We start from the raw sequence: 25,065 nt of genomic DNA on the forward strand, positions 1-25,065 counted from the left end.
AGACAATTAAATGATTTTACCTCATTAAAAAACATTTTGATGTAAGATATGTTGATATATTTGAGTCTAAAGTGACAACAACAGGAATTTAAAGTCAAATATTAATATGTTATATGCTAAATAAGTAAATCTTAGGTTCGTAGTAAACAAAACGAAAGTAGCTAGGTACTAAAATAATTAGGTATCAATAATTATAATTTTCCTGGTCCCAGAATACAGCCTCAGATCTCACTAGTTTTATCTAAGTACCACCACCATTAACCAAGTAACCCACGAGATCAATGAAGCATTAAATTACCATCTAATTTCACATAAACCTGAACCCCATTAAATAACTTCCTCCAAACTTGCTTAACCTTCTATATTCAAGCAAATATGACCTCTAATTACATGTAACTACGTCTCATTCTATATCGCCTTCACCAAAGCAAGTTATTTCATAATTCTTCATCCCTACATCTATAGTATCCTTGACAGAAGAAAAAATTGAAAATAATTGAAGCATGTTTGTTGTAGTTGGTCGAGTGAGATCGGTATATAAGCGGCGTGCGCAGGAGTCGGTCATCAGTCGTTGCAGTGATACATTGTAGCCAACATGAAATTCTTGGTAAGGGAGCTTTGTTTTTATATTTTAGGGGGCTTTTTGATAATATAAAGTAATAAGATAAAATTTAAAAAAAATCTAAATTAAAATAAAAAAAAAAATGTTTGATTAACCTTTTTTTAATAATAATATTTTATTTTATTTATGTTTTTTTTTATTATTAACAAATTAATAATATTAACAGTTTGTACCTATATTTATATTTTGGGGGGTTTTTAATAATATAAAGTAATACGATAAAAAAATTATTAATTGATAACTATTTTCTAAAAAATATATTTTATTAATCTTTTTTAATACTTAACAACTTAATTAATTTGTAGTTTTAAGTTACAGTAAATCTTTGCATGATTTTGCATGAAAACGTAGTTATAGTTGTAGTTAGTTATCGTAGTTAGTATCAGAAAGTCCTGAAAACTTTTCTTGCACTGTAAAATACGCTTTTCACATTAAATGCGAATAATGTAGAAAATATCACTTGATTTGTATATTTAACCACTTTATTACTTTGTGAATTAAAAATCAGCTATGTAGATAAAATCAATCAATTTGAATTACATATATCCTTCATCACACTAATATTATAAATGTTAAAGTTTGTGTGTTTGGATATTTGTTCATCAATCACGCTGAAACCACTAAACGGATTTTGATGAAACTTGGAAACAGACAGGGTATGAGTTGACTTGTGTGATAGGATACTTTATATCTCGAAACCGCTGGCAAAAACTACTATATTACTAAAACTCAGCTGCCTAATTCCAAACTGCATTTCATTTCATTTCAAGCACCAAAGTAGATACACTTAGCTATAGGAAGTTGCAAACAGTTTGCCCCAGATCGGCATGGCAAATTATACCTTACTCCATTCAATAGGATATGATTCATGCATTTGTTTATATTTAACGTTGCAACAAATCATAGTGTGTAGATATTGTGTGTGTATAATATGTCATTATTTGTGTATTATATCAGAAGGCTATATGTTTATAAGTCAGTGTTTGTTTTTATAAAGTGATGTGGTTTATTAAATTGTGTGTAGTGATTTTACTGTGATTTTTTCATTGATTTGCTTAATTTTGTGATCAGTTTGAGTAATATACACTTTAACTGTTTAAATGAATGGATATATAGTAAAAGATTTTTAGTTTTGACTTGATTTAAAAATGTTTTATTTTTTATTTATTTATTTATTTTTTTGCAACTTAATGTACAATGGTGGGCTTAATGCCATACACATTCTTGCTAGCCAACCTTAAGGTGATGCAGTGAGAATGTGGAAATGTTCTAGATACGAACACAAGAACTCACTAAAACAGAATCTTATCAAATCAGTGTTTGTTTAATTTTTTATATAAAAAATACTTGGTTGAGTACTACATATGAACCAATAAGTAAATCATCAACATTTCACAATCACAGTAGTTTTAGTAAAGTAGTATTAGTTTCGTAGAATTAGTTTGGTAATAATAATTTCATAGCATTTAGTGCATGAAACCAAATAGTAAACTAACCTATGTATGCCCTAGCACTATTGATTGCTTGTAACCGAAGTAGTAATTGAACTCGTAACCTTTCAGTCGCCAGTCCATTCCCTCACCTTTTGCCATAATGTGGTAAATAAGAGCACATTAAAGGTAGCCAAGGCTTTTTGTAGATTTTGTTATGGTTTTACTGACCATAATAGATAGTAATTGTAAATTATTATGGGTTGTTTTTGAACATGGCGTTCAGTATTTAGTAAAGTAGTACTAGATTTTAGTAGAGTATTTTAATGTAAATACTTATAATCCAGTAGTTTAGTAAATAGACTTGTAATAACACAATAAACCTACTAACATTTTAGTAACATTCACGAATTTTCCAAATAATTTCACACAGTAAGCCACATTTAGCAATATAAATCACCAAAAACAGGCACATTTCTGTATTTAAATAGGATACGTTACTGAAAATGTAACCAAAATCTACGTAAAGAGTTAATAAAACTCTTAATAATACTTGATTATAGACTATATAAACGGAATTAATTAATTAAAAACTTAATTATACCTTGCTCACTTCAATGGGCGTGGTTAAAAATAATTATTCAAATTAATGAGTTAGTAGATAACAATCACAGTCATTCAATTATTATTATCATCTTTATATAACTTTTTTTTGAAACTTCTAAGTTTTTTGTTTACCTAAAATATAGCTTTATTGCCTATGTCTGTACTTCGCAAAATATAATTTTCAAAAATAATGACTTTTATTAACCGACTTCAAAAAATATGTATGTTTGTGTGCGATTATGTCGCGTTTGGCTGAACTGATCTTGATGCGGTTTTTAGCATAGTATTTTTCAGACTTAGGAAAAGGTTTTAGGGATATAACCTGACTTAAATGAAAATGGGGGCAATTAAGAAAATTGTAGGAGGTTCTCTCTTCTCTCGTTCTCTTACTTAGAAACAAAATAAAATAATTCGTAAACAGTGAAAATTACATACCTGTTTAAAATGTTATAATTAATATAAACAAACCATATTTTCTTAAGTCTTTATTTAACCCACTCGTGATAAAAAGTACGTTATATTATAAACAGGTTTACTGTAAAATTATATGCCTATAAAATGACTCTATTATAAAATTTCTAAACATTCAAAATATTTCCCAAAAAATATGCAATGTCAGAAATTTAAATTCAGCTTACCAAATCAATAAATTCACGGTTCGGCGCAAGATCAGTGCGTGTTAATTAACGCATTCAATGTAAAACAACACTCATTAGTATTTAACTTTAATATTAGATTGAAAATAAAATAACAACATCTAAGTCCTAAGACATTTTAAATCTCCAAAAGTTTTTAAATCTTTTCATTTTCACCCCTAAAATGGTCAGTTTTACTTTGAAACACGACAAGCGTGAATTTCCTATTCTAAGTCTGGACACTTTTAGATATTGGATTTTTGGGATAAAGTATTCCAAGTAGCAAGCCAGACTTGGAAATAGTGCCAAAAGTTTTATTCCTTTGGTCACCTCTTACCTACGAGTATTAAATTGTGGACAACCACTGGATGTTTGACAAAAAGTTTAAACAGTAAAATTCTTCCAATATTTTTACTGCGGATAAAATACGCGATTGCTTCATAAGTAAAAGATCAAATTCAATATTAGTAACTTTAACTTAACTTCATATCTCTTCTACCCAAAAAAACAACGCCAATAGATTTCCAACTCTATCCCTCGGTGATACAATCAAAAATCTAATAAACTCATACGCAAACAGGACATCATTAGACTTACTCAACCCGCTAATTATCGTACGACAATCGCTGAACAATTGCCCTTACTTACGTTATGTCCCAACAAAGGCGAACTCATTGCCGTAACTAAGGACTTCCTTTAAAACAAAGAAGTATAGATACATTCAATATCATTCATGTGATGAAACTGGCGATGTATCCTATTTTCACTTGAAGATGAAGGAGATTGAGCAAAAAATTTGAACCAATTTAACTAGTATAAGTAGTGTAAGAAGTTTCTGAATTCGATTAATTTTAATATTTTAGTATCCTAAAAAGTTGGGCATAATAGTCGTTCTACTCTTTATTTTTATTTCTATACCAATATCCCATTTCTCATGTGAGATTTTTTGTCACAAACGGCAAATTATTCCTATTCTGTTTTATTTCGTATCAAGAACATTTCCCATTTCTACTGTGTTTTTGTTAAAACTATACCCCTATTGATAAAAATAAATGAAAGAATGTAATCAGCTATTCATCCCACTTTAACATTCATTTCATAAGTAGACCCATACATTTCATTCCAATATTCTAAAAGGAAGTAATTCTAAAGTAATGCTAGGAACATTAAAGGGTACAATTTGAAAACAACACCAAACACTTTTAAATAAACTCGAGTGCTTACTTTGATGATCATTACCAAGGGTTGAAGGGATCCCTGAATGGTGATAAATACCCCATTGCCTATTTTACACGTGGAACTCATTTTAATTTTAACCTTCACTCAAAATTCCCTTTTAATAAACCTCAAAGACTTTGTAGTTGATTAACATCGGTTTTACTATTTTATGACCCTTTCGTTTTGATGAAAAACGAGAGTTTTGTAGTTCTTCCTGACTATGTAATAATAACTTTTGCTTAGCCAGTTAAGACTCAATGCAAAGGGTCAGGAAAAATTAATGCCAAGCGATAATCAGCTCGTTGACGTTCACTTCACTTAAAAATAGAGGTGAACTTTATTTGTAAAGATTTTAAAACTAATCTCTTACTTCTCTCCATCCCCAGATTGTCCTCGCCGTAGCTATGGTGGCGGTCTCCGCTGAGGAAGCCGCGAAGAAGACCGAGAAGCGAGGTCTCGCCGGCCTCGGATACGGTGGTCTCGGATACAGTGGTGTCGGATACGACGGCGGACTCGGATACGGCGGTCTCGGATACGGTGGACTCGGATACGGCGGATACGGTAAGCAAATCGATTAAATTCGGGCTCAATGATCATTCTTTTTAGGTAATTCAGCAACAGTCTACCGAAATCGACGCATGACTAGTTTTTCAGACTAAAGACCGGTCAATGCACTAGGTTATCCGGACGTGCAACAAATAAAACTCAACAATTGTATTGTTCGAGTTCATGGTCTAGGTGGCTCCGACTCACTCCCAAAGCAATTATAGTTAGCATCAAAATCTTTGACCACATAACAAGAAGTTTGCTGAACTCCGGTAGACTCACGTCCAACGATCCTTGAAATACCTAATACTAAGGATTTAGTGAAAATTTCAAACAATCGACCGCAGCCAAGTTGTCTGACCAAGTTTAAATTGGCCAAGAGCATTACATCTGGGAGACGTGACGTGGAAACCAAGTACTTGCTGCCACCGCGTTTGGTCTAGAACATTTAGTACCTAATAGTGCTTATTGCCTATATTTTAAGGACACTGTCTTACTTAATAGTCATAATAGAACTCATAGTCCTAAAAATTACCAAAAAAAAATCTATTGGGATAAAGTAACGATGATGATTACACAGATAAAAGGATCTTTTCAATAGTCCCCACATCTGCAAGCCACTTTAAACATCATTACCAAACCAATAAAGTCTATTACAGCACAATCGAATAAAAAACAATGAATCGTTAAGTTCCTCATTTGAACAACCGGTAGATTTTAAAGCGTTAAGCGCTGAACAAATTGTGCATTCAATTATCCGTTCTTAGACTATCTAAAAAAACAGCGCTACAGCGTTTACGTTCTAAGAAATGAAAACTGGGAATAAGTGCTTTTTTTAAACTCGCTAAAACAAAACTCGATCTTGATTCTCAAGGTGTAGAGTTGCTTTTAGCTTAAGCAAAATTTGAAGTTATCAAAGTAAATTGTTTCATCCGTGACTAATTCAATCCTATTCCAAAGTAATTACTATGTACTTATTTAGGAAATTGGTCTATAAGTACATGTGTTTTAAGGTTAAGGACAAATGCCTAGCCTTAGGTTTCAAATTGCCTGTCTGACATTAGGGCCTATTTCAATTCATTTTCTTGAACATATTGGACTGTCATTAGGCACTTGGTAGGCCTATAATTTTGTGTAATCAAACTGTTGATTGTGTGATTAGTATAATTAAGGGTATCTAGGGTTGTTCGAGTAACTAATAATTGAGAATCTTACGCATATAATTTTGTCGTCAAGTGATAATTAGTTTCTTAGAAGATATTACTGATCGTACCTAAATGTAATTAAGTACTTGAGTATTAGTAACATATTTGTCCACTCTTTTAATCATCTAAAAGTCTTAAGGTACTGGGTATAGTACCCAGTTTGGGTATTTTTTATGATATAAGCCGGTAAACGAACATTCGGGTCACCTGACGGTAAGCAATCGCTGGCTCCCATGGTCACCCAAAAGACTAGAGTCATACAAAGAACGTTAAAATCTTATTTCAAGGCATAACAAAAAAATAACAATGCTATAGTTATAAGTTAAAATATTGATTGAAAATTAATTACGTAAAAAATCAATCTTCCAACATCCGCTCAACTTTATTAATGGCTTTTGTAGTGTTTTTCTTTTATAAAAAGTACACTTTTTCACTAAATTCAATGCTAAGGTCAAACAGATTGTCGTTTATGTAAAAAACTGCATCGTAAGTTATTTCTTGTAAAATATTGTGGTACGCATGACTAGCCACTGTGATTGTCATGAATCAACCTTTTTATGGTGGACATTGAATTACAATATTATGTAGAAAAAACTTAATTTACATGCGTAAAAACATGCGAACTGGTACTTGATTGCGTTTTCGTTGATTTGACACAGTTTTCGTTAATTTTAATTTTATATATGCAAGCTAGATACAACAGCATCTTTACTGAAAGGTTAAAATCAGCAAGTTTGTTAATTCATTATTTTTCTTAATTTTTTGAAACCCCAATAAAATTATTAAGTTTTGAAACTGCCTTGGTCACTAACACTATCATTAGAACTTGGGACGGGATATTTACCATGTTTATTTATGTGTAAGAGTTTCCAGAAACTCACTCATAATAAAAATAATGCAACAACCATACACATTCAAATCCTACAGTTTATTTTTCAAAATTTCAACCAACTTGCATAACATTTTTACAATTGAAAATATTTGTCACCCAAAAAACAAAACAAAACCGTTACACTAATTAGATAGGTAGAGGAGGTCCGCCTACGTTACGGTTAGTAACGTAACAACGTAGTATTACTCGTGCACAGTGGGCCAAGGACCATAGGTTCCCACCATACTTGTGACATTGGTCACAAACACTATAACACAATGGTTGGTATTTACTTTGTTTTAAGTTAGACCTATTGAGTTCGGATAGATAGATTGTAAAAAGACACACTGATTGTACTGGTCGTATTAAGTTTCTTTTAAACATGTCGTGGTGGCCAGGAGGTTTAAGCCGCCCGCTTCTTATGCACGAGGGTGCGGGTTCGAAACCTACCAACCTTATAGGCGGTCGATATGAAACTGTCTGTAGAATGTAAAATGCTATTACAAAATAAAATAATATTAATAAAAATTAAGAAAGTGACTCACATAATATTGTTCAGGAAATTCCCTTCACATGTTTAAAAGATCAATTTCAACATTATACTAACTTACAAGTCCCTATAAATGAACTAACAAACATAATATTATGACTAGACTAGACACATTAGACTGCACTACATTCCGTAGCAAAACGAACATGTTACTAAGTTGGACAGTTCGCAAATCATATTTGCAATGTGGCTGAAGCAATGTGTGTGCAGCCAACGATCACCAGGCATTTAATGTGACACCTGATGTTATTATGGAAATCTATGAATTATTTGGAGAAAGTAACAATGTGTGAAATAGGTCAGTTCAGAAGTAGTAAAGTAATGTATTTTATAAGGTTTTATCAGTTTATGTTGTGACACAAAGAGGAGAAAAAAAAGAATAGATAGTAATCAAAACCAATTTGTCGATACTTAAACATATTAGAAGCAACTTAGAAGTCATCGGGAGAGGTCTATGTCCAGCAGTTGATGTCTTGTGGCTGATATGATGATGATGATGAAACATGTTATGTTAAAGACTTAACAAAAATATAACCAAATTCTTTTTTCTGCCCACAGCTGCACCAGTAGCCGTCAGCAAGGTTGCGTACACGACCGCTCACGGCGCCGGTTACGGAGGCTACGGCGGATACGGCGGATACGGAGGATACAGCGGTCTCGGTGGATACGGCGGTCTCGGCGGATACGGGGGACTCGGTACGTTTGTAATGATTAATGATATTCTTGTTAATTATATAGCGCTAGTCGTTGTATAGGTTACTGATATGGATAGGGAGATATAGAGCAGTCCAACTAACTTTTAACTCATAATATTATCTGCACAATTTGCCAAGCACAATCCTAATCTTTCGCAAATCAGAAGGCTTAATACTATTTAGTATAACATCAAGCAGTCCAGCAAAGTCAAAAATACAAATTCAATTTTTCTTTGAGTTTGTTATAAGTTGACAATGTTCTTCCTTAATTTGCTACATTTTATTTACTTCAATTTACAAAAACACTTCACTTTTCCGTTCCTAAACACTAATTTGCATACTTAAATTCAGATAAACATCTGAGTAGAGGTAAACAACACGGACGGTAAAGTCTAGAGCAAACTTGGGAACACGGTAATAAGACAACAAGCTAATTAACAATACACAGCTTGCTTACAACTGCAGAGTAATTACGTGTTCGCTAGTAGAACTTACTCTTCTAGAGGTGCATAAAGAGAGGCTCGTTTTTCAACAGTCCTTACCTACTTTAACTTATGGTCCAATGTTCTCTAATTAGGTTAGTTGGAGTATAAACGTCCATAGTCCTTAATCTCGATCTGGCTTGAGCTTCACTTTACGTCACTCACGTCCTTCTGGTATCCTATTCTAAGTATAATTGCAAACTATGTGCTATGTGAAAAAAAAAATATAAACGCATAAATAGTTGACCTAGCACGGAAATAAAACCCTATATATGTATAGCTGGTGCTTGAACCGGGGCTGCGGACTACCTAGCGGGTTTACCGAGGCTCCGACTCGAAAAGCAGGAGTAGGAATGGGGTGGTTTTTAGTCAGTAAGAGTCTGACAATCCCTCTCAGCTTGCACAAGCCGAGAGAAGCCATTGGATGATTTTACCCCCTTAAAAAAAGCATTTATGTATGCTGGTTGTTCGGCAATCATGTTTCTATTTTAACCACTCGATAAATAAGGCAATTAAAATCTCACGAGTTGAAGTATGTTAGCTACAACTTGAAATAGATACCTCTCGATATTATTGTTGTGTAAGAACAATACTGGCATTGTTAAAGATAATAATCTCCATTATTTAAATACAATTTTACACTTGATTCGAAGTTCCCATGGGTTTTTGTATTGTTAGATAATAAAAGCAAGTTTTGTAGTCGGATATTGTCCTCTGTCTGTTGGGTTGCGTGACGCTTTTTAGCATATTTCGATAATTATCATCATTAGGTATACAATCACTCATATATTTGGGTACATAATGAATGCAACATTGTGCTAGTTATGTTTTAAGTGTCGTTTAATACCTAGTCTGCAATATTTATCACTTAAACCTTTATAATCCTTCTTTAAATCGTCAAACTACTGTCCTTAGTTTTTAATTATACCTACTTCTTATGAATGACGTAATTTTTTCTTGTCTCCAGGCTACGGTCATGGTGGATACTACAGTGCCCCCGCTGTCAGCTACGCTAACCAGGTCGCGTACGGCGGATACGGAGGATACGGACACGGTCTTGGCGGCTACGGCGGCCACGGTCTCGGCGGATACGGCGGTCTCGGATACTACGGCCATCACTAAACTGACTTCGACTACTTCAAATTTTTTGATTTTATTTTTTCTCCAACATTTATTTAAATACTCGTAGCATTGTATGTCTGTACTTTGCCTTTTCGATTTTTGTATTTAATCCTTTTTTAATCTGTGATCGATATTTTTGTGATATCAACTTAATTTTTTGATTGTTTTGGGTATCGAACCCACAATCTGATTGACAGTGAGCTGATGTTTACTGTGTTTTTTGAACAACGAAACTGCCTGAGAGTCTTTGTAAATATCTTAATAAAATAATATATTAAAAATCAAATGTAACATTTTATTTTAACCCATTAACCGCCTTTGTTTAGTACAGATATATTTTTTCGAATTGCTTTAAGTACTTCGTTCCGTATATTTTTTCATATATATGTACATGTTTATTACAATTCCGTGATAGAATTATTAACGGACTATGAGCTTTCTCTGTATAAAGAGGGTTTGCCACGATTATTACGATTGACAGATGGGATAGCAATATCAGGTGAATTGGGTTTTGCAGATTGGCCGCCAAACATTTCGAAAATACTGCCACTCATCTATCAGAAACCAACCATAGTTACAGTACCTTAACTTTGCTGTATTTTAAGTTGTTTATCAAAAACATCATATTTAAACGAGACATATTTAAACATCAGTCAACTCTAAAGACAGAAGAATCCGAAACACAGTAAGCTCAAACCGAAAGCTGCCAAAATTGAGACCATTATCACTTATGGGGATAACATGGCTTCAAACTTCCATAGTTCACAACAGAATTACCATACCTGAATTATACATGAGATGCAGAGGTACCTATGTATGTATGTTTGGTGAAAAATATGTATTATTCAATAAGGGTGGGTGCTAAACGGTGTATGGGTGAGAAGAAACTCTTTATAGCACTTTTAAAACTTTGATTGGTGTGAGTTTTAAGAGTTTGCTGAATTTTGTTTAAGTGAAAAGCTGTGGCGGACATCAGTATTTATGGTTTTACTAATTTCTGCCAATGAGTTTGCACGCATTTATTTATATACATTTATTTATTTATAATATTAATAAGACTTCTGCTATGCCTTTATTACTTACCTTGTCGTATAATAAGTGTATTGTTGTTAACATTACAAATTGTTGACACAATTTCACCAGTCTCACAGTTAACCGACGTAACTTAAGCCTTGCGTTGTGTTTCGCCTTGTGACTGAGGTGACCAAGAGCCTCCACAACGCCAGCAGCAGACTTGTGACTCCTCTGGTATCAGTCAGCTCCTTTGCCCGCTATCCCATAAAATAAACACATCTCGCTTACTGTAGCAACGCAGCTTTACTTAAAAATAAAGTGAAACATCTTTACAAGTCTAATTATCTGTGAAACCTAACTTGAAATGTCTTTTTGATTTTATTTTATAGTGACACAAAGTTATAATTTCAAGTCGTTTAAAGTTTGAAATAAGGAGCTCTATTTTACTGCGTCGTTTTGCTGAGTAGAATATTGAATGATTAGAAATATGGTCGACTGATGGTCGATTCCCTTCTCGTGGGATCCATAGTGAAACGGTAGACTGACAAGACTTGTTATAATGATCAGATCAGAGGTATTTTTTAAACGTTACCCCACACTAGGATTTCCTCCTGTGCGTTTACAAACATACACATAAACATATAAGTTCACATACACAATTTGTGCGTCCAGACCCGAAACAACAATTTGTGCATCACACAGAGTTGCTCCGTGCGGGAATCGAAACCGCTACCCGTTGCGCGACTGCCACTTACCCGCGCGCACCAGCCGTGCAATCATTTTATACCATCTGATTAGTGCTATGCTATAGTAGTTACCTATGTTATGGTACATTTCAATTAAACAAGAAACCTTAATTAGCACGACTCTCAACAACAATGATTACCAATGTTAATTCCTCTCACATCATCTTCAGGTCTTAGATAATACAAGCAGTAATGCCTTTGTGCATTTATAGTAAATCAGGTATATTACTTACAGCTAATTCACAAAGCTGCATTCGTGATTAATTATTCAAATATTTGTTACTATTAGCAACACGGAGTTAGACAATCAGTTGCTATTACTAATGCTGCAGGCGCTTCACTTCGCTTCACGAGTCTGTGAATTAAGTGAAGTAATAATATTGGATTGAGTTCGATTATAGTTTCCATTTTATAATATCAAAATTGGAGGTTAGACAAATACCTACTTTCCAAATTAGTAACGTAACCCTTTTGTAGCTTTTTAAAATACAAGTATAAAAACATTTACTGTAAGTACATTACGTTACATTTTAATTTTTGACTACAAAATGGCTCTCTCTGGTAAAAATATAAGATGTCATGAATAAAGAATTAACTTGTAGGTATAGTACAATACAATGCGAGTATTCGCCATAGGAATATGCGATTAGCATCAGATTCACAAAGCGAAAAATCACGTGAATACAACGCGATAGCGCCTGCGAAAAAATAACAAGCAAACGCGGGATTGCAGAATCGCTCGTACTTTTCGTAGTGGCGCTCAGTTAAGGTCTGTTCATGTAATATTTATATTTATTGTGCATCTACTCCGGGAGATATTTTAATGAAGGTGATTTCATACCATTTTTGAGACACTGTATATTATTCTTCAGAAAGCCTAAAACTAAAGAAGATGGGTACAGATTGGTGCGAGGCTAATAAGACAAAACTTTTCTTAGAATTTATTGAGATACCTAGACTCCTTATTCCTTTGATACTAGCTACCTGTATTTTGTAAGCTAGATATATCCTGAGACTCGTGACGGAACGAACCTCAGAGAAATGCCCCAGCCGTCGCGGGAGATACTCCAGGTGTTGCGGATGGTGAGATGAAACAGCCATCGGACGAGTCCCAGTAGGGCTGATGCTCACCTGCCAGGGTTCCGGCTCGAAGAATAAGAATAGAAACAGTGAAGTTTTAGTCAGTAAATGTCTGACACTGCCTCTCACCTCATCCAAGGCGGAGGAAGTCATTAGATGATTTTCTCCCCATAAAAATGCTACGTATGATATTTGAGATTCCAGTATCGCATTATACAAATAAGTAGGTTAGAATTTTATTCATGAAACATTTATTCCATTTGCAAACAAACCCTTGTGAACAAACCCTAATAAAGATCGTATGAGATTTTTAAAATTAAAATTGTATGCCATTTCTACTAACATCGAAATGATCCTTTTTTTGCAAACGACCGTACTTTTGTAGCCGCGTTATGTCGCTTATTAAGGCCCCAAAATACGTGGTATTCGTGCTTGAAATTGACTAGATATGGAGGTTTTCTGTAATAGTTCGGTTAACCTAGATTTTATGATATTAAACTCGACCTTTCTGTTATGTAAAAGTAGTTATTATAGAACACCGATACTATTTGTTTACCGACTTGAAAAAAGGATAGGTAGATACTATGTTCGGATGTTTGTTTTTTTATACAAAGCTCTCAGGACAGGATCGCCTGGTGATTTACGGTCTCTGCAGTTCTGCACTTTGAGGAGCAGGAGGTATTAAGAGGCATCGTGAGTTATCCTATGTGAACATGGGATAAGCCGCGGTAGAAACTAGTACATTTGCCTGATTCATTATTTGAACTAATATACTCGTATGTATAGGGGTTTTTAGTGGTCAAGGAAATCAACGGTGTGATTAAAATGCAACAAAACACACGAAATTGTTGTTTATTTCACAAACGAATATACAGTTATAATAATAAATAGAAGTATATTTTATAGTATAATAAATTAACTATAATGTAGGTACATGAATGAAAAGTAAATAACATCTATCAGATCAACTTAACATTAAAATTACATTAATTGAATTTAAATTCAGAAACTTTGGTTTCAGTCGACAATCCTATAACCTCGACTGTGGTTGGTCCATCTGGAAATTAACAACACATAATAATTAAATATTTTAAACATAAAACACATCATATAAAAATATAAAATTTTATTCGTATCGTATCGTCACGCCTTTTATCCCAGAAGAGGTAGGCAGAGGTGCACATTACGGCACGTAATGCTACTGTACAATGTACATCCACTTTTCACCATTTACGTTATAAGTCCCATGTAATAGGGGGTGAGCCTATTGCTATATACTGGCCAATATGCCAGACTCCATGCTGGTACTGAGAATTACTTTATTACTTTTTATTATAACTCAACAATTAGGAGATACTTTATCACTTACCAATGTTAAACCATTGAGTAGCAGGTATTCCTGACTCCTTCCGAGCTTCGGATATTGCCTCCCTGAGAGCCAGTGCTACCACTACCGACATACACATTGGGGGCTCACCAACCGCTAGGAATAAAAAAACTTTATTTATATACAGTCAATAACTTGATTATTTTGTTATAATATGCTCTCTCTTGTGTGTTCTCTACGTGGTGGACGCAGTGACGTAGTTTTAGGTGTAATGTATATGTAAAATTATTATTTGTCCGTTAACACACCCAAGACAGAGGAAAAAACTAGTGATGTTATTGTATTTAAGATGTTTTTGCCTAGAAGATTGCAAAAGCCGTGACTTCTTCAAACTTGTTTAACAGTAAACTTGTGGTCTCAACATCATTTTACGCTGCAAAAAAGAACAAAAAGGTGGTTAAATCTTAACTGTTTCAACACCTACCCTTAGCTCCATGAATAGCAGTAAAACTGTAAGAATTCTTTTTGAAATATATTCTGAAATCTTGAGGTATATCAGTGTTCATGGGTACAGCGTAGTTCCAGGTTCGATTCGTTAACAACTCTCCAGTATTTTTGTCATAAACTAATTTCTCTGAGGTCCAGTAGCCTACTCCCATCATAAATCCACCTTCTACCTAAAATAGGAAAGCAAAATATGCTTCGTTACTCTTGTGCTTGTTAGTCAAGCAGTGTGTGAAGTGTTTCAAAAACGACGAAAATCGAAATTGATACGGATTTTTTTTTCTGAGGGGGAAAAATTATCCAATGACTTGGGCGGGGCGAGAAAGAGTGTCAGACACTTACTGACTAAAAAACCACCCCGTTTCTACTGCTTGTCGAGCCGGAGCCCCGCTAGGCAGCAGTTCCGGGAAAATGGTATGGTGCTAGATTATTGTCGGTCTACTCTTGGTAGTTCACTCACCTGTCCTACATCAATTTCTGGACTAATACTTTTACCGACATCCTCCATCACATCCACTCTTAATAATTCTGACTCTCCAGTTAACACGTCAATCTCGACTTCAGCCAGTGCCACTCCGAAAACATTGTAGGAATATTTAGCAGTATCATTGCTGTTCACTAGACTTTGAGCTTGTAGGTCTATGCCAGCAGTATGAGCTGCTTTTACTATTTGTTCCCACGTTGCACCTTCCATACTGTTCCTTATAGGTTCAAGTCTCTCCAAAATTGTTTCACAACATCTACTGACTCCCAAACTAATGTTCTGCGACCCTAAACTCCCAGCAGTCTCAAAACTGTTTGGACTGGACGTTGTATCATGACCTTTAACTTTGATTTTACTCATTGGTATTTTAAAATAATAAGCGCAGATTTGTGTCACTTTGGTGTTTATACCTTGTCCTAATTCAACTCCTCCATGAGCGATTGCCACACTTCCATCGCCATGGTAAACAGATAATAGTACGTTATAGTATCCCAAAATTGGCACAGGCCATCTAGAGAATGAAAATCTTAGCCCACGTTTCTTCCATCTATTTTGTTTATTATAATTATCTACTGCCAGTCTTCGTTCATCATATTTCGCTTGACTTTTAAGAGTCTCATACATATCTTCTATCGCACCAGATTTTTGTCTATCCAAGTTGTTTAAACGGACTTGAATAGGATCAAGTGCTAGTTCATAGGAAATTCTTTCCATGATTAGTTCAGCTTGAGCAACGGCATCAAGGACTCCTGAGGACATAATAATAATTGTGTGAATGTGAATAAAAAAACTAAATACCAGAATTAATATATAATTTAGCGAAATGTAGTCATTGACTTAAAAAGGAAAAATAAAAAGAGTAAACCAACTGACCGTGTCATAAACCTGTCTAGAACAATCACAAAATATTCTGGGAACCACATCAAAAAATGCACGAAAAACTTCTAGTTCTATTCACTTACGTTGATGTTTTTATTTTGCTGCACTTAGAAAACTAAATAAAAATGAATATTTTTGAATAGGTTGCTAATTGGTAGACATCTCTATCACATAATTGCTTACTATCCTATGAAATATTTATTTAAAAAAGAAGTCTCTGTATCTTACCAACAGCCCTTAACCAGTCATTCTTAGGGAGGTCAGTAGTAGCATTGTAACAGCGTAACTTCCATCTAGATTTATCATAGCAGTTGTAATAGGAGTCCATAACCAAAATGTTGAATCTGAAATTGACAGTGTGACCATTGTCCATGTACAAGTCGTAATTATTGTACTGGATGACTCCATTATTGTTGACACCAATCTGGAAAATGTGGAGAAAATAGTGGCAACGTTATGATGATAAAATGGTTGGATGTGAAGAACTGAAGATCGAACTTAGTGGCATGCTGTTAAATTGCCTATATCAAATCTGGTAGTAGATCAACTGTCGATGATGATGATGAAATTCTTAAAAGGGTTACAGGTATAAATAAGCCAGAACAAAATAACATTTACTTCATAATTAGTAGTATTAGGAAGCTTCTTCCCCAATGATCCAGTGGTACTCGTCAGAGATTGAACGAACCTGCAGGTTCGATTCAACTTTGATACCACGAGACCGCAGGCTACAGCTGCTTGGATGTTGCGAGTGATCTTGATGCCGTAGGAACCTCCAACGCGTCTCACGTAAATGTCGATACTGTGAACAATAAACAGTCTTATAGAATAGATAACTAGTATTATAAAAATACGATTACCTAGACACAAAAATTATATAATTTTAGATATATTCAGAAAAGCTCTACTAGTTTAATTTTTTATACAAAAAAAAGTCAAAATATCTTACCATTTGAATAACTTCACAAGCAACTTACCTGCTTTGGTCAATATTCAAAGCTTTTGACATTCCTGCATGCATTGAATCTGTGCGTGTACTAGAATTCCTTCCTTTTAATATTTAAGTTTTAAATAATTTAAGTATGTATGTATGTCTACTTTTTATTAAAAATTCTAATTATTTTACCATTTGAATAACTTCACAAGCAACTTACCTGCTTTGGTCAATATTCAAAGCTTTTGACATTCCAGCATGCATTGAATCTGTGCTGTGTGAGCTCGTGTAGACTTTAATTCCTTCCTCCGTTGGACGAATGACACAAGCTATGTTTTCTATACAGAAATGGTACTGAGCATACATTGTAAGTCCACCTTTGATAACTTTTTGTACATCTTTACCTACATCAGTAGCATCATCAGTACCATATAACGTTACTCTATTTGGGTCTTTGATAGCTTCTTTGACATCCAGTACTGGTGTGCGAACATGTCTATATTGTACTTTAACCATTTTAGCAGCTTTCTCCGCAAGAACACGTGTTTCAGCGACAATGACTCCGAGCGGTTGGTTGAAATATTTGACTTGTTTTTCGCAAAATATCTCCTCGTCGTGTGTAAATTGGTAGCCGTTGGTTGGTGTAAAGGAATTATGTCCAGGTATGTCTTTTGCTGTGTAGAACGCTAGAACACCCGGTTGACTCTGTAATGAAAACATATTTTAAAAAGACATACTAATTTAATTATTATGTTATCAGTTTGCTCATGTAACTGTTTGACGAGGCACTCGACTAGTTTCAAGGCATGCCACAGGCTCATAATATTCATGAGCAGCATTCCTCGTCAAACAGTTAGGTGAGTAAGCCGATAACATCTATATATTAATACGTGATGCAAACATTTACCACTTTTACGAAAATTCTAAAAATAATACATACCAAAGCTTTGGATGCGTCTATGGATACAATTTCACCAACGCCTACAGTAGTGACTACAAAGGCATGATATTCTGACGTTTCATATGAATAGAGTTTTATAAAAGAGTTTGTTTGAGTTTGAGTTAAATAAAAATTATCCTTGAAGGTATGGTAAGTGGTATTGTAAATTAAATTGTATATGGTCCAATTTCGACCACTAGGCGACCACTAGTAATAATTAATCTGAAAACATTTTCAAAATCTTGTATACTTCAGTCATATTGGCTTCATAGTCTAATGGTTACATAAACACTAGTGTTAAACAAGTAGAACTTTGCTGGTTAAGTTTTTTTTAATGGCTTAATTTATTAATGTCAGTCATAACTTAAATCTAATCATTTCAATTAATGTTCACTTACCAACGCTTCGACTTTCTGTATAGGTTCAGTCAAAGGGAACATTGAGGGATCTGTTTCAAAATATTGAACGCCTTTGGATACTGGACGTGTGTCATGGATTTTGATTGCTCCTGACTTGTAACGAGCGCTCAGTAAGTTGTCTGGACATATCGATAGAAGTCCCTGAAAAAGAAATACCGTAAAATCTTATTTAGTATTATAAATTCGAAACTTAGACAATTTGTTTGTATGATTGTGATTCAATTTCGTTAAATCGGCTCCAAGGATCGGGATGATATTTAGATTATAACAGGTACCCCTGCTATGTTATAACATAACATAAACGTACAAGTTACTTTATATCCCATTGGAACGCGGATAAAGCCGCTAGCAGAAACTAAAACCAGAAGCCAGAATGAAATAAATATTTTAATAGTAATGAAAGTAACTTGACCAAGGGCTTCCATAGTCCTCCACGTTGAACGACAAGTCGCCATCTGCATATTGCTCCTCGCGAACCTAACAATAGACGTCGTCCAGCTAATAACGACGAAAGTAAGTTGGAGTAAATTTTTAGTATCATACTTCAATAAAGAAGAAAATTAAAACAGCTCGGATTTCTAACTTACCTTATAGAACAATCCCAATGCTAGTCTTCGTCTGAACTCAACACTAGGTTCTGGAGGATTTTCAACAACCACAATTTCATCACTCAAAACTTTCAAAGCAGATTGTAAAGTATCATTACTAAATAGTTGTTTTCCAACCAAAAATCGTTCAGTTTTAGAAGCTCTTGTGAATGATGGTGATAGACCACCGAAAGCAATTCTTGAGGATATAACTTTATTTTGATTATTTAGTTGATATAGAAATCCGGCATTCACTATCGCGTGGTAATTTGTACTTCTTGGCATTACCTGTAAAATTAAAAAGGTAAGTAGTCCAGTGGATGAACACGTAACTATGACTTGTAAATTGAGATCCGTGGGCCTCTAGACATATTTTATCGTTGTGTGAGTGAGGTTACCAGAGGCCTAATTACTCCCCTTCTCAATCTTCCTAATCCCTGATTTCCCACCGACCCTTAAATTACTAACCCCCAAAAAGCCGGCAACGTATTTGTAACGCCTCTGGAGTTTTGGATGTCCATGGGCGGTGGCGATTGCTTATCACCATGTGATCCTCTGATCTCTGATCTGCTCGTTTACCAGTTTATAGCATAAAAAATATTTACTTTGGTTAAGTGGTTAATCGCTAGATTTGGAAAGTAAAATTGTATGTACCTTAAACGTCGCTACTTGGTATTCTCGGCTCAAAGGCGGTAGCAAGACATTCAGAATCACCAAACCTTTCATGTCAGTTTTCAGGAACTCCTCCATGGTCACTGTTTTAGTTCTGGAGCGGCGGCTCACTGAAATTAGTGAAGACTACTTATATCTGGTAAATTGCTGGATTCTCCTGTAGAGGTAATAGAAGTAGGCAAAAACTTCGTTAAGAGTTTTATAAATGCTATTGTCTTTTGCGGGGTGGAAATTCATCCAATCACTCCTTCTGCCTTGGGTGATGCGAGCGGGTGTTTTAGTCTCTTACTGACTAAAAACTATCCCGTGTTCTACTGGTCCTGCTTTTCGAACCGGAGCCCTGCAAACTTCGCTAGGCGTTGTCTAAGACATTGGTGCACCTTTCGCAGCCTGTTTTGTAGAAGTACTATTCCCTGGACAAATCAGTTTAAGACCCAAATTTGCCAAATCGGTCCTGCCATTCTACGAGTTTTGTGAGAAGACAAAAGCAAGACTAACGAACAGAAATCCTGATTTTTATATAAGTATATAGAGATGATTACAAACCTAAAGTCAGCTGAGCTCCAACAGTTTGCAGCAGTAGAAACACATCAGATGCAAAGAAGTTGTGTTTATTTTTAATCATCAGATTACCAGCTATAGTCCCGATCTAAAAGAATTGTGAAAATTCAATCAGATGAATAGGGATGACGACGGGGCATGAAAAAATATTATATTTTGTCATATAAGATAACAATACTTAGATAAAAAGAAACTAAGTTTAGGAGTGGAAGTAAATTTCAACGTATAAAACGTAACTAAAAGTAACTTCACGCGATATTTCAAATCAATTATCTTTCAAAGTAATTATTTTCGTAAGAAGACGAAAAGGTAATGTTAATTTTAATGCTTTAAAATAATCTACAAGATGAACATTAAAATAAAAAATAAAAATGTCGGTTATCCTATTTTAGCATAAAATATTTTAGATTTCAATCGTCACGCAGCCAAAGAAAAATCTTAAATATATCAGCCAAAGAAAAATCCATAGACCTAATTCTCAGTAGCTCATAAATCAAGTCTAAGTCTATAGCATACAGATAACAATAATCATTATCACAATATGACATGGAAGTGTAGTGTCGCGCAATGTTATCTCACAGCGCTCGCACTGACAGCTTACAAGACAAAGCACTTTAATTGAGATTACAATGACGAGACTACGGCGACAGTAATACTCGTATTTGTTCACAAACAGTTTCGTTTAAAACTATTGAAGCAACTGCATTTATGTATTGTAGTTATCTGCATCAATTTATATTATGTTGTTTGCAGTAGATTCATTTCATAATTTATTTATGTTTACTTTTTGTTCTCAACTTATATTATGGTATTATATTGGTAACTTTTTGACTGCCTCGTTGGTCGAGTGGTCGCAAGTGCGACTGTCAGACAAGAGGTCTTGGGTTCAATTCCCGGGTCGAGCTTATTCCGGTATTTTCAACCAACAATTACATGTGACTTATAACACTATTTTTTTCCTTACAACTCTAATGGTAAAATGTGTGTGTTTGTACAGTGGCATTACGTGCAGTAATGTGTACCTCTGGCTACCCATTCGGGGATAAATAGCATGACATTGCAATTATTGGTAAGCTTTTGTAACAGATTTGTGATTTTAAAACTTACATTTCTGACTGGTATATGAGCAACCTTCTTCAAATGATCATAAAATTTGGACAAATATGCAAAATATTCTTGTTTCGCTATACGTTTGAATATGTCCAGTAATTCAGTCAGCGTCACTCCACCGTATATGATAAGGTTCTGATCTAGTTTGTAACCTTTTAGTTCCGACACTGCATTGATATCAATTATTACTCTGGGAAATTCTTCAATGGGGTATGCTCCTGAAACAAAAATATTAGCTCAATGTTTGTCAATGATAAGCTTATATTAATCTTAAATCTAAAATAAAACTTGCATCGAATTAATTTTTTGTAAACATTTTTTTGTTTTATGGTATAAATCGGTATACCAGTAGACGGATCACATGATGGTAAGCAATTGCCGTCGCCTATGACACCCAATACACCAGAGACGTTACATGTGCGTTGTCGGCCTTTTGGAATGTAAGGGTTATTGGGCAGTCGAGGACTGGGAAGGGGGTAATTGCGCCTCCGGTGTCCGGTAACTCATAAAAACCTTGCTTCACGTCGGTTATCTGTGAGGCGTTGGCGGATCTGTTGAGGCGATCATTCAGTCGAGCCGGCCCATTCGTGTAAAAGCTCTCGTGCTCGCCATGGCTCTCCCATATTTATAATAATTTGTTTAGATAGCAAGCTAATAAAGTTCCTTACCTCTAGCAGTATTCCCAGCTACCAACATGTACGAGTCATTCCCTTTATCGTCTAGAATATCAAATATATTCCTTATACTCGTAGCTTTGTACCAAAATTTTCCGTCTTTTAATTTCATTTGTATCATCTTAGAATTGAGAAGATCTTCATCTTTTACTATGCACCAGTCAGTATCAGTACAATGTTGTTCATCACAGCTTTTCCCAGTTTTTCTACAGATTTTGAGATCTTCTATATCTTGTATGTTTTTGACATCACTGCTGTCCACAGCAAGGCTTTTGAAAGCATCAAGGATTGGTCTGTATCCTGTGCAGCGGCAAACGTTACTTCCTAAAGACTGCTCTATTTCTAGCTGTGTAAGGTTCCGATTGCTTTCTTGTAAACTACAAACAACATCAATATTAGTAAGCTAAAACAGGTATCTATTTTTATTTTAAAGTCATTGTTAGCCCAGAAAAATTCTGAGTAGTAGCACGTAGTCTGGAATTGTGCCCAGTATATATGTTTAGGCTCACCTCCTATTACATGGGACTTATAATACAAAACCTAGGTGAAAATCGTGCAGTGGCATTACGTGCCGTAATTTGCACCTCTGCCTACCACTTCAGGGATAAAAGGCGTGACGTTGCGTATATATGAGAGCCCATAGTTTAGAAATCTGGTATTATGTCAGAATTGTCATTTTATGGTATAAATTGGAAGTAAAATCTTCATACCTGTGCATGGACATGATCCAACCTGGAGAACAGTACCCACACTGGGTTCCATTGTACTTGGCGAGTGTGTTCTGCAGTGGATGGTAGCCTATATTCCTGTTCCCTAGTCCTTCGATGGTAGTGATGTCCAGGCCGTGGCATGAAACCACTGTTATCATGCACTAGAAAAAAATATTGTCGAAATAGCGTTTGTATGTCGGAAACTAGTGATCACTTTCTTCTATCCTAGTTAACCTTATTACCACTAGCTTGTAAAGCTGATGATATATGTTGAGTAGTCGTGAGTGTAACTGCCAAAGAGATTGTGATTGAAATTTTTGATTTAGGAAAAGTAGCTACTGTAAGGTTATTTTCTATTGAATGGAAAAAAGTCCCAGAAATGTATTATATAAAAGTCAGGTTTTCCTTTCTGACGCTATAACTCCAAAATGCACGAACCGATTTTCACGGTTTTGCATTCGTTGGAACGATCTCTCCGTGAAGTTTAAAGCAAAGAAAATTCAGTAAAAATTCAAGACAAAAGCAAGAAAATAGGGAAAATCATTGGTGACGAAACGAGGTTTGCCTGGTTTGCTAGTGGTGTATAAAATTATTCCAAATATTTATGATCTGATTATTACCGAGTTGACAGCATACGGTTGACCCTGAGACTGTTTGACGGTGACCATGCAGGAGCCACATCCAGCTTCGCGGCACATGTACTTGGTGCCTCGCAGCTCCAGATAGTCTCGAAGATAGTCCAGTAACGTTAGGTCGGAGTCCACTTCACCGCTAACCACTATGAAAATAATATCATACCTATTGAGCTCATTATATAGCGGCATTACGTGCCGTAGTGTGCATGTGCACCTCTGCCTACCCCTTCGGGGATAAAAGGCGTGACGTTGTGTATGTGTGTGTCTATTGAGCTCATCCTTCTCTTGTTTTATTATTCCTGTTCTTTTACCAGGTTTGATCTTCCCTATCTGACTCTTGCCATTCCATTCACCATCACCATCTTCACTATTATCATATCATACACCCCCTTTTCTTTCGTATCATTCTTTACCTACGGTACCTACATCTATTTATTTATAGTGATTCTCTTCTTGTCTATCTGAACCCTATTGTTGTGAATTGGGTGAAAGCCATGCATGTATCAAATCAAAATATATACCTACTTTTTTAATGTACTTATTATAGGATTCAAGGTTGGTCTTGCTTATAAACTATAAATTTAATCAAAGAATTAACTATCTATAAATTAAAATGCACATTTTTAAAATTAAATTGAGCTGATATATTTAATTTCGTTTACGATAATATACGTGCACTGAAGTCGTGTATAAAAAGATAAATATGTGTAAAAATAAAATAAAACAGTCAATAAACTGTGCATGAATATATTTTACAACTTTAGCAGATAAGCAATTACTTAACACTGCAATAAAACAAATTGTTTAAACTGATAAAAAAATACATAGTATACACGTTTAAAAAAATAATTCCAAATTTTCAAATGTTTTTGAATTCTTTTTTGTATTAATAACCTGAATATTGCTGCTATCTACAACAATCTCTAAAAATCCGATAATTAACTTCTTAACTTCTTCAAATATTTTTTTCATCATATGATCACCTGGTCAAGTTGTATCTATCTTTTAATTTTAGGACACGTATATTATGTTTAATTCAACCGATGATGATAATAATATAATCTATCGGAAGCCGCCTATTGAGCCAAAACACCTGAAGAGTTACAAGTGTATCCTATCTTTTCATCCCGATATTTAAAATACCTCCATTTACACCATTTAGAAAATTTTATTCAAATAATTTTACCAAAAAAAAAACTACAGCAGCATAGCCAAAAAAATATACTATCACTTACCGGTATGTTTCACACCGTTGACTCTAAACCAAATTGTATCCATAATGACGAGTTAATTATAATTAAGTACTTAATAAAAAACTAACGTGAAACTGAAAGGCATTACCAGTGCCACAGGGTGTCACGTTCTGAAGTATATGTTGGCTACATCACTTTATATTATATCGCGAGTGTAATTATTTAATTAATTGGTTGTCAAACTTGTTTGGAAACGTTGTGTGAAACAACTGTTTCTTTGTGTTTTTTAACAATGGGGCGTTGAGGTGCAGTGACTGCAAGTGGCAAGGGACTTAATCTGCTGTCTTCAATAAATAATTAAGATGATCGGAACTGCGGACTACCTAGCAGGTTTAACGGGGCTCTGGTTCGAAAAGCAGGAGTAGGAACGGGATGGTTTTAAGAATCTGACACTCCCTCTCGCCTCGACCAAGGCAAGAAAAGTCATTAGTGATTATTCCCCCTTAAAAAAGGATATATGAAGACTGACAAATTGACGCAAAAGCCACGTAAAGCTCATGGAGATTTTTATTTATTAACATTTAGTTGCAATATTGATTAATTAAAATACCCAA

The 25,065-nt window shown here is 34.8% G+C and overlaps 3 protein-coding genes across 4 annotated transcripts; 1 reads left to right on the forward strand and 2 right to left on the reverse strand.

Annotated features, from left to right (window-relative positions):
* The first annotated feature begins 456 nt into the window (after positions 1 to 456).
* Positions 457 to 10,268, forward strand: LOC118267836 (keratin-associated protein 19-2). The gene is made up of 4 exons (XM_035582077.2): positions 457 to 607; positions 4,898 to 5,072; positions 8,242 to 8,379; positions 9,828 to 10,268. The coding sequence occupies exons 1-4, from the start codon at positions 596 to 598 to the stop codon at positions 9,980 to 9,982; spliced, it is 480 nt and encodes a 159-aa protein (XP_035437970.1). The 5' UTR covers positions 457 to 595; the 3' UTR covers positions 9,983 to 10,268.
* Positions 10,269 to 13,747: 3,479 nt separating this feature from the next.
* On the reverse strand, positions 13,748 to 17,948 carry LOC118267938 (xanthine dehydrogenase/oxidase-like). 2 transcript variants are annotated; one of them, XM_050694163.1, is made up of 8 exons: positions 17,891 to 17,948; positions 17,171 to 17,655; positions 16,635 to 16,818; positions 16,245 to 16,440; positions 15,114 to 15,886; positions 14,634 to 14,826; positions 14,192 to 14,305; positions 13,748 to 13,879 (listed from the first exon to the last, which is right to left on the reverse strand). In XM_050694163.1, the coding sequence occupies exons 2-8, from the start codon at positions 17,464 to 17,466 to the stop codon at positions 13,809 to 13,811; spliced, it is 1,827 nt and encodes a 608-aa protein (XP_050550120.1). In that variant the 5' UTR covers positions 17,467 to 17,655; positions 17,891 to 17,948; the 3' UTR covers positions 13,748 to 13,808. The 2 variants fall into 2 exon arrangements, with proteins under 2 accessions (XP_050550120.1, XP_050550121.1); XM_050694164.1 differs by lacking the exons at positions 17,171 to 17,655; positions 17,891 to 17,948 and adding an exon at positions 16,994 to 17,041.
* A 197-nt stretch (positions 17,949 to 18,145) lies between these two features.
* Positions 18,146 to 24,632, reverse strand: LOC118267950 (uncharacterized). Its single transcript, XM_050694506.1, has 10 exons — positions 24,494 to 24,632; positions 23,244 to 23,401; positions 22,624 to 22,784; positions 21,908 to 22,290; positions 21,237 to 21,457; positions 20,115 to 20,217; positions 19,551 to 19,678; positions 18,897 to 19,184; positions 18,289 to 18,450; positions 18,146 to 18,163 (listed from the first exon to the last, which is right to left on the reverse strand). The coding sequence occupies exons 1-10, from the start codon at positions 24,534 to 24,536 to the stop codon at positions 18,146 to 18,148; spliced, it is 1,665 nt and encodes a 554-aa protein (XP_050550463.1). The 5' UTR covers positions 24,537 to 24,632.
* Positions 24,633 to 25,065: the final 433 nt, after the last annotated feature.

This window comes from Spodoptera frugiperda, chromosome 6 (assembly GCF_023101765.2).
Source record: "Spodoptera frugiperda isolate SF20-4 chromosome 6, AGI-APGP_CSIRO_Sfru_2.0, whole genome shotgun sequence".
In the NCBI taxonomy this organism is placed as follows: Eukaryota; Metazoa; Arthropoda; class Insecta; order Lepidoptera; family Noctuidae; genus Spodoptera; species Spodoptera frugiperda.

Bases quoted from the DNA above. Each gene is read 5' to 3' on its own strand.
- LOC118267950 (XM_050694506.1), bottom strand. From the start codon at position 24,536: ATGGATACAATTTGGTTTAGAGTCAACGGTGTGAAACATACCG. The intron at 21,458-21,907 runs GTAAGGAACTTT...TTTTTGTTTCAG, and splicing joins AGCTGGGAATACTGCTAGAG to GAGCATACCCCATTGAAGAA. The intron at 18,451-18,896 runs GTAAGTTAGAAA...TTTCTTTTTCAG, and splicing joins CATTGGGATTGTTCTATAAG to GGACTTCTATCGATATGTCC.
- LOC118267938 (XM_050694163.1), bottom strand. From the start codon at position 17,466: ATGGTTAAAGTACAATATAGACATGTTCGCACACCAGTACTGGATGTC. The intron at 16,819-17,170 runs GTAAGTTGCTTG...TATTGTTCACAG, and splicing joins TTGAATATTGACCAAAGCAG to TATCGACATTTACGTGAGAC. The intron at 16,441-16,634 runs GTAAATGTTATT...CACATTTTCCAG, and splicing joins CTAATACTACTAATTATGAA to ATTGGTGTCAACAATAATGG.
- LOC118267836 (XM_035582077.2), top strand. The intron at 5,073-8,241 runs GTAAGCAAATCG...TTCTGCCCACAG, and splicing joins ACTCGGATACGGCGGATACG to CTGCACCAGTAGCCGTCAGC. The intron at 8,380-9,827 runs GTACGTTTGTAA...TCTTGTCTCCAG, and splicing joins CGGCGGATACGGGGGACTCG to GCTACGGTCATGGTGGATAC.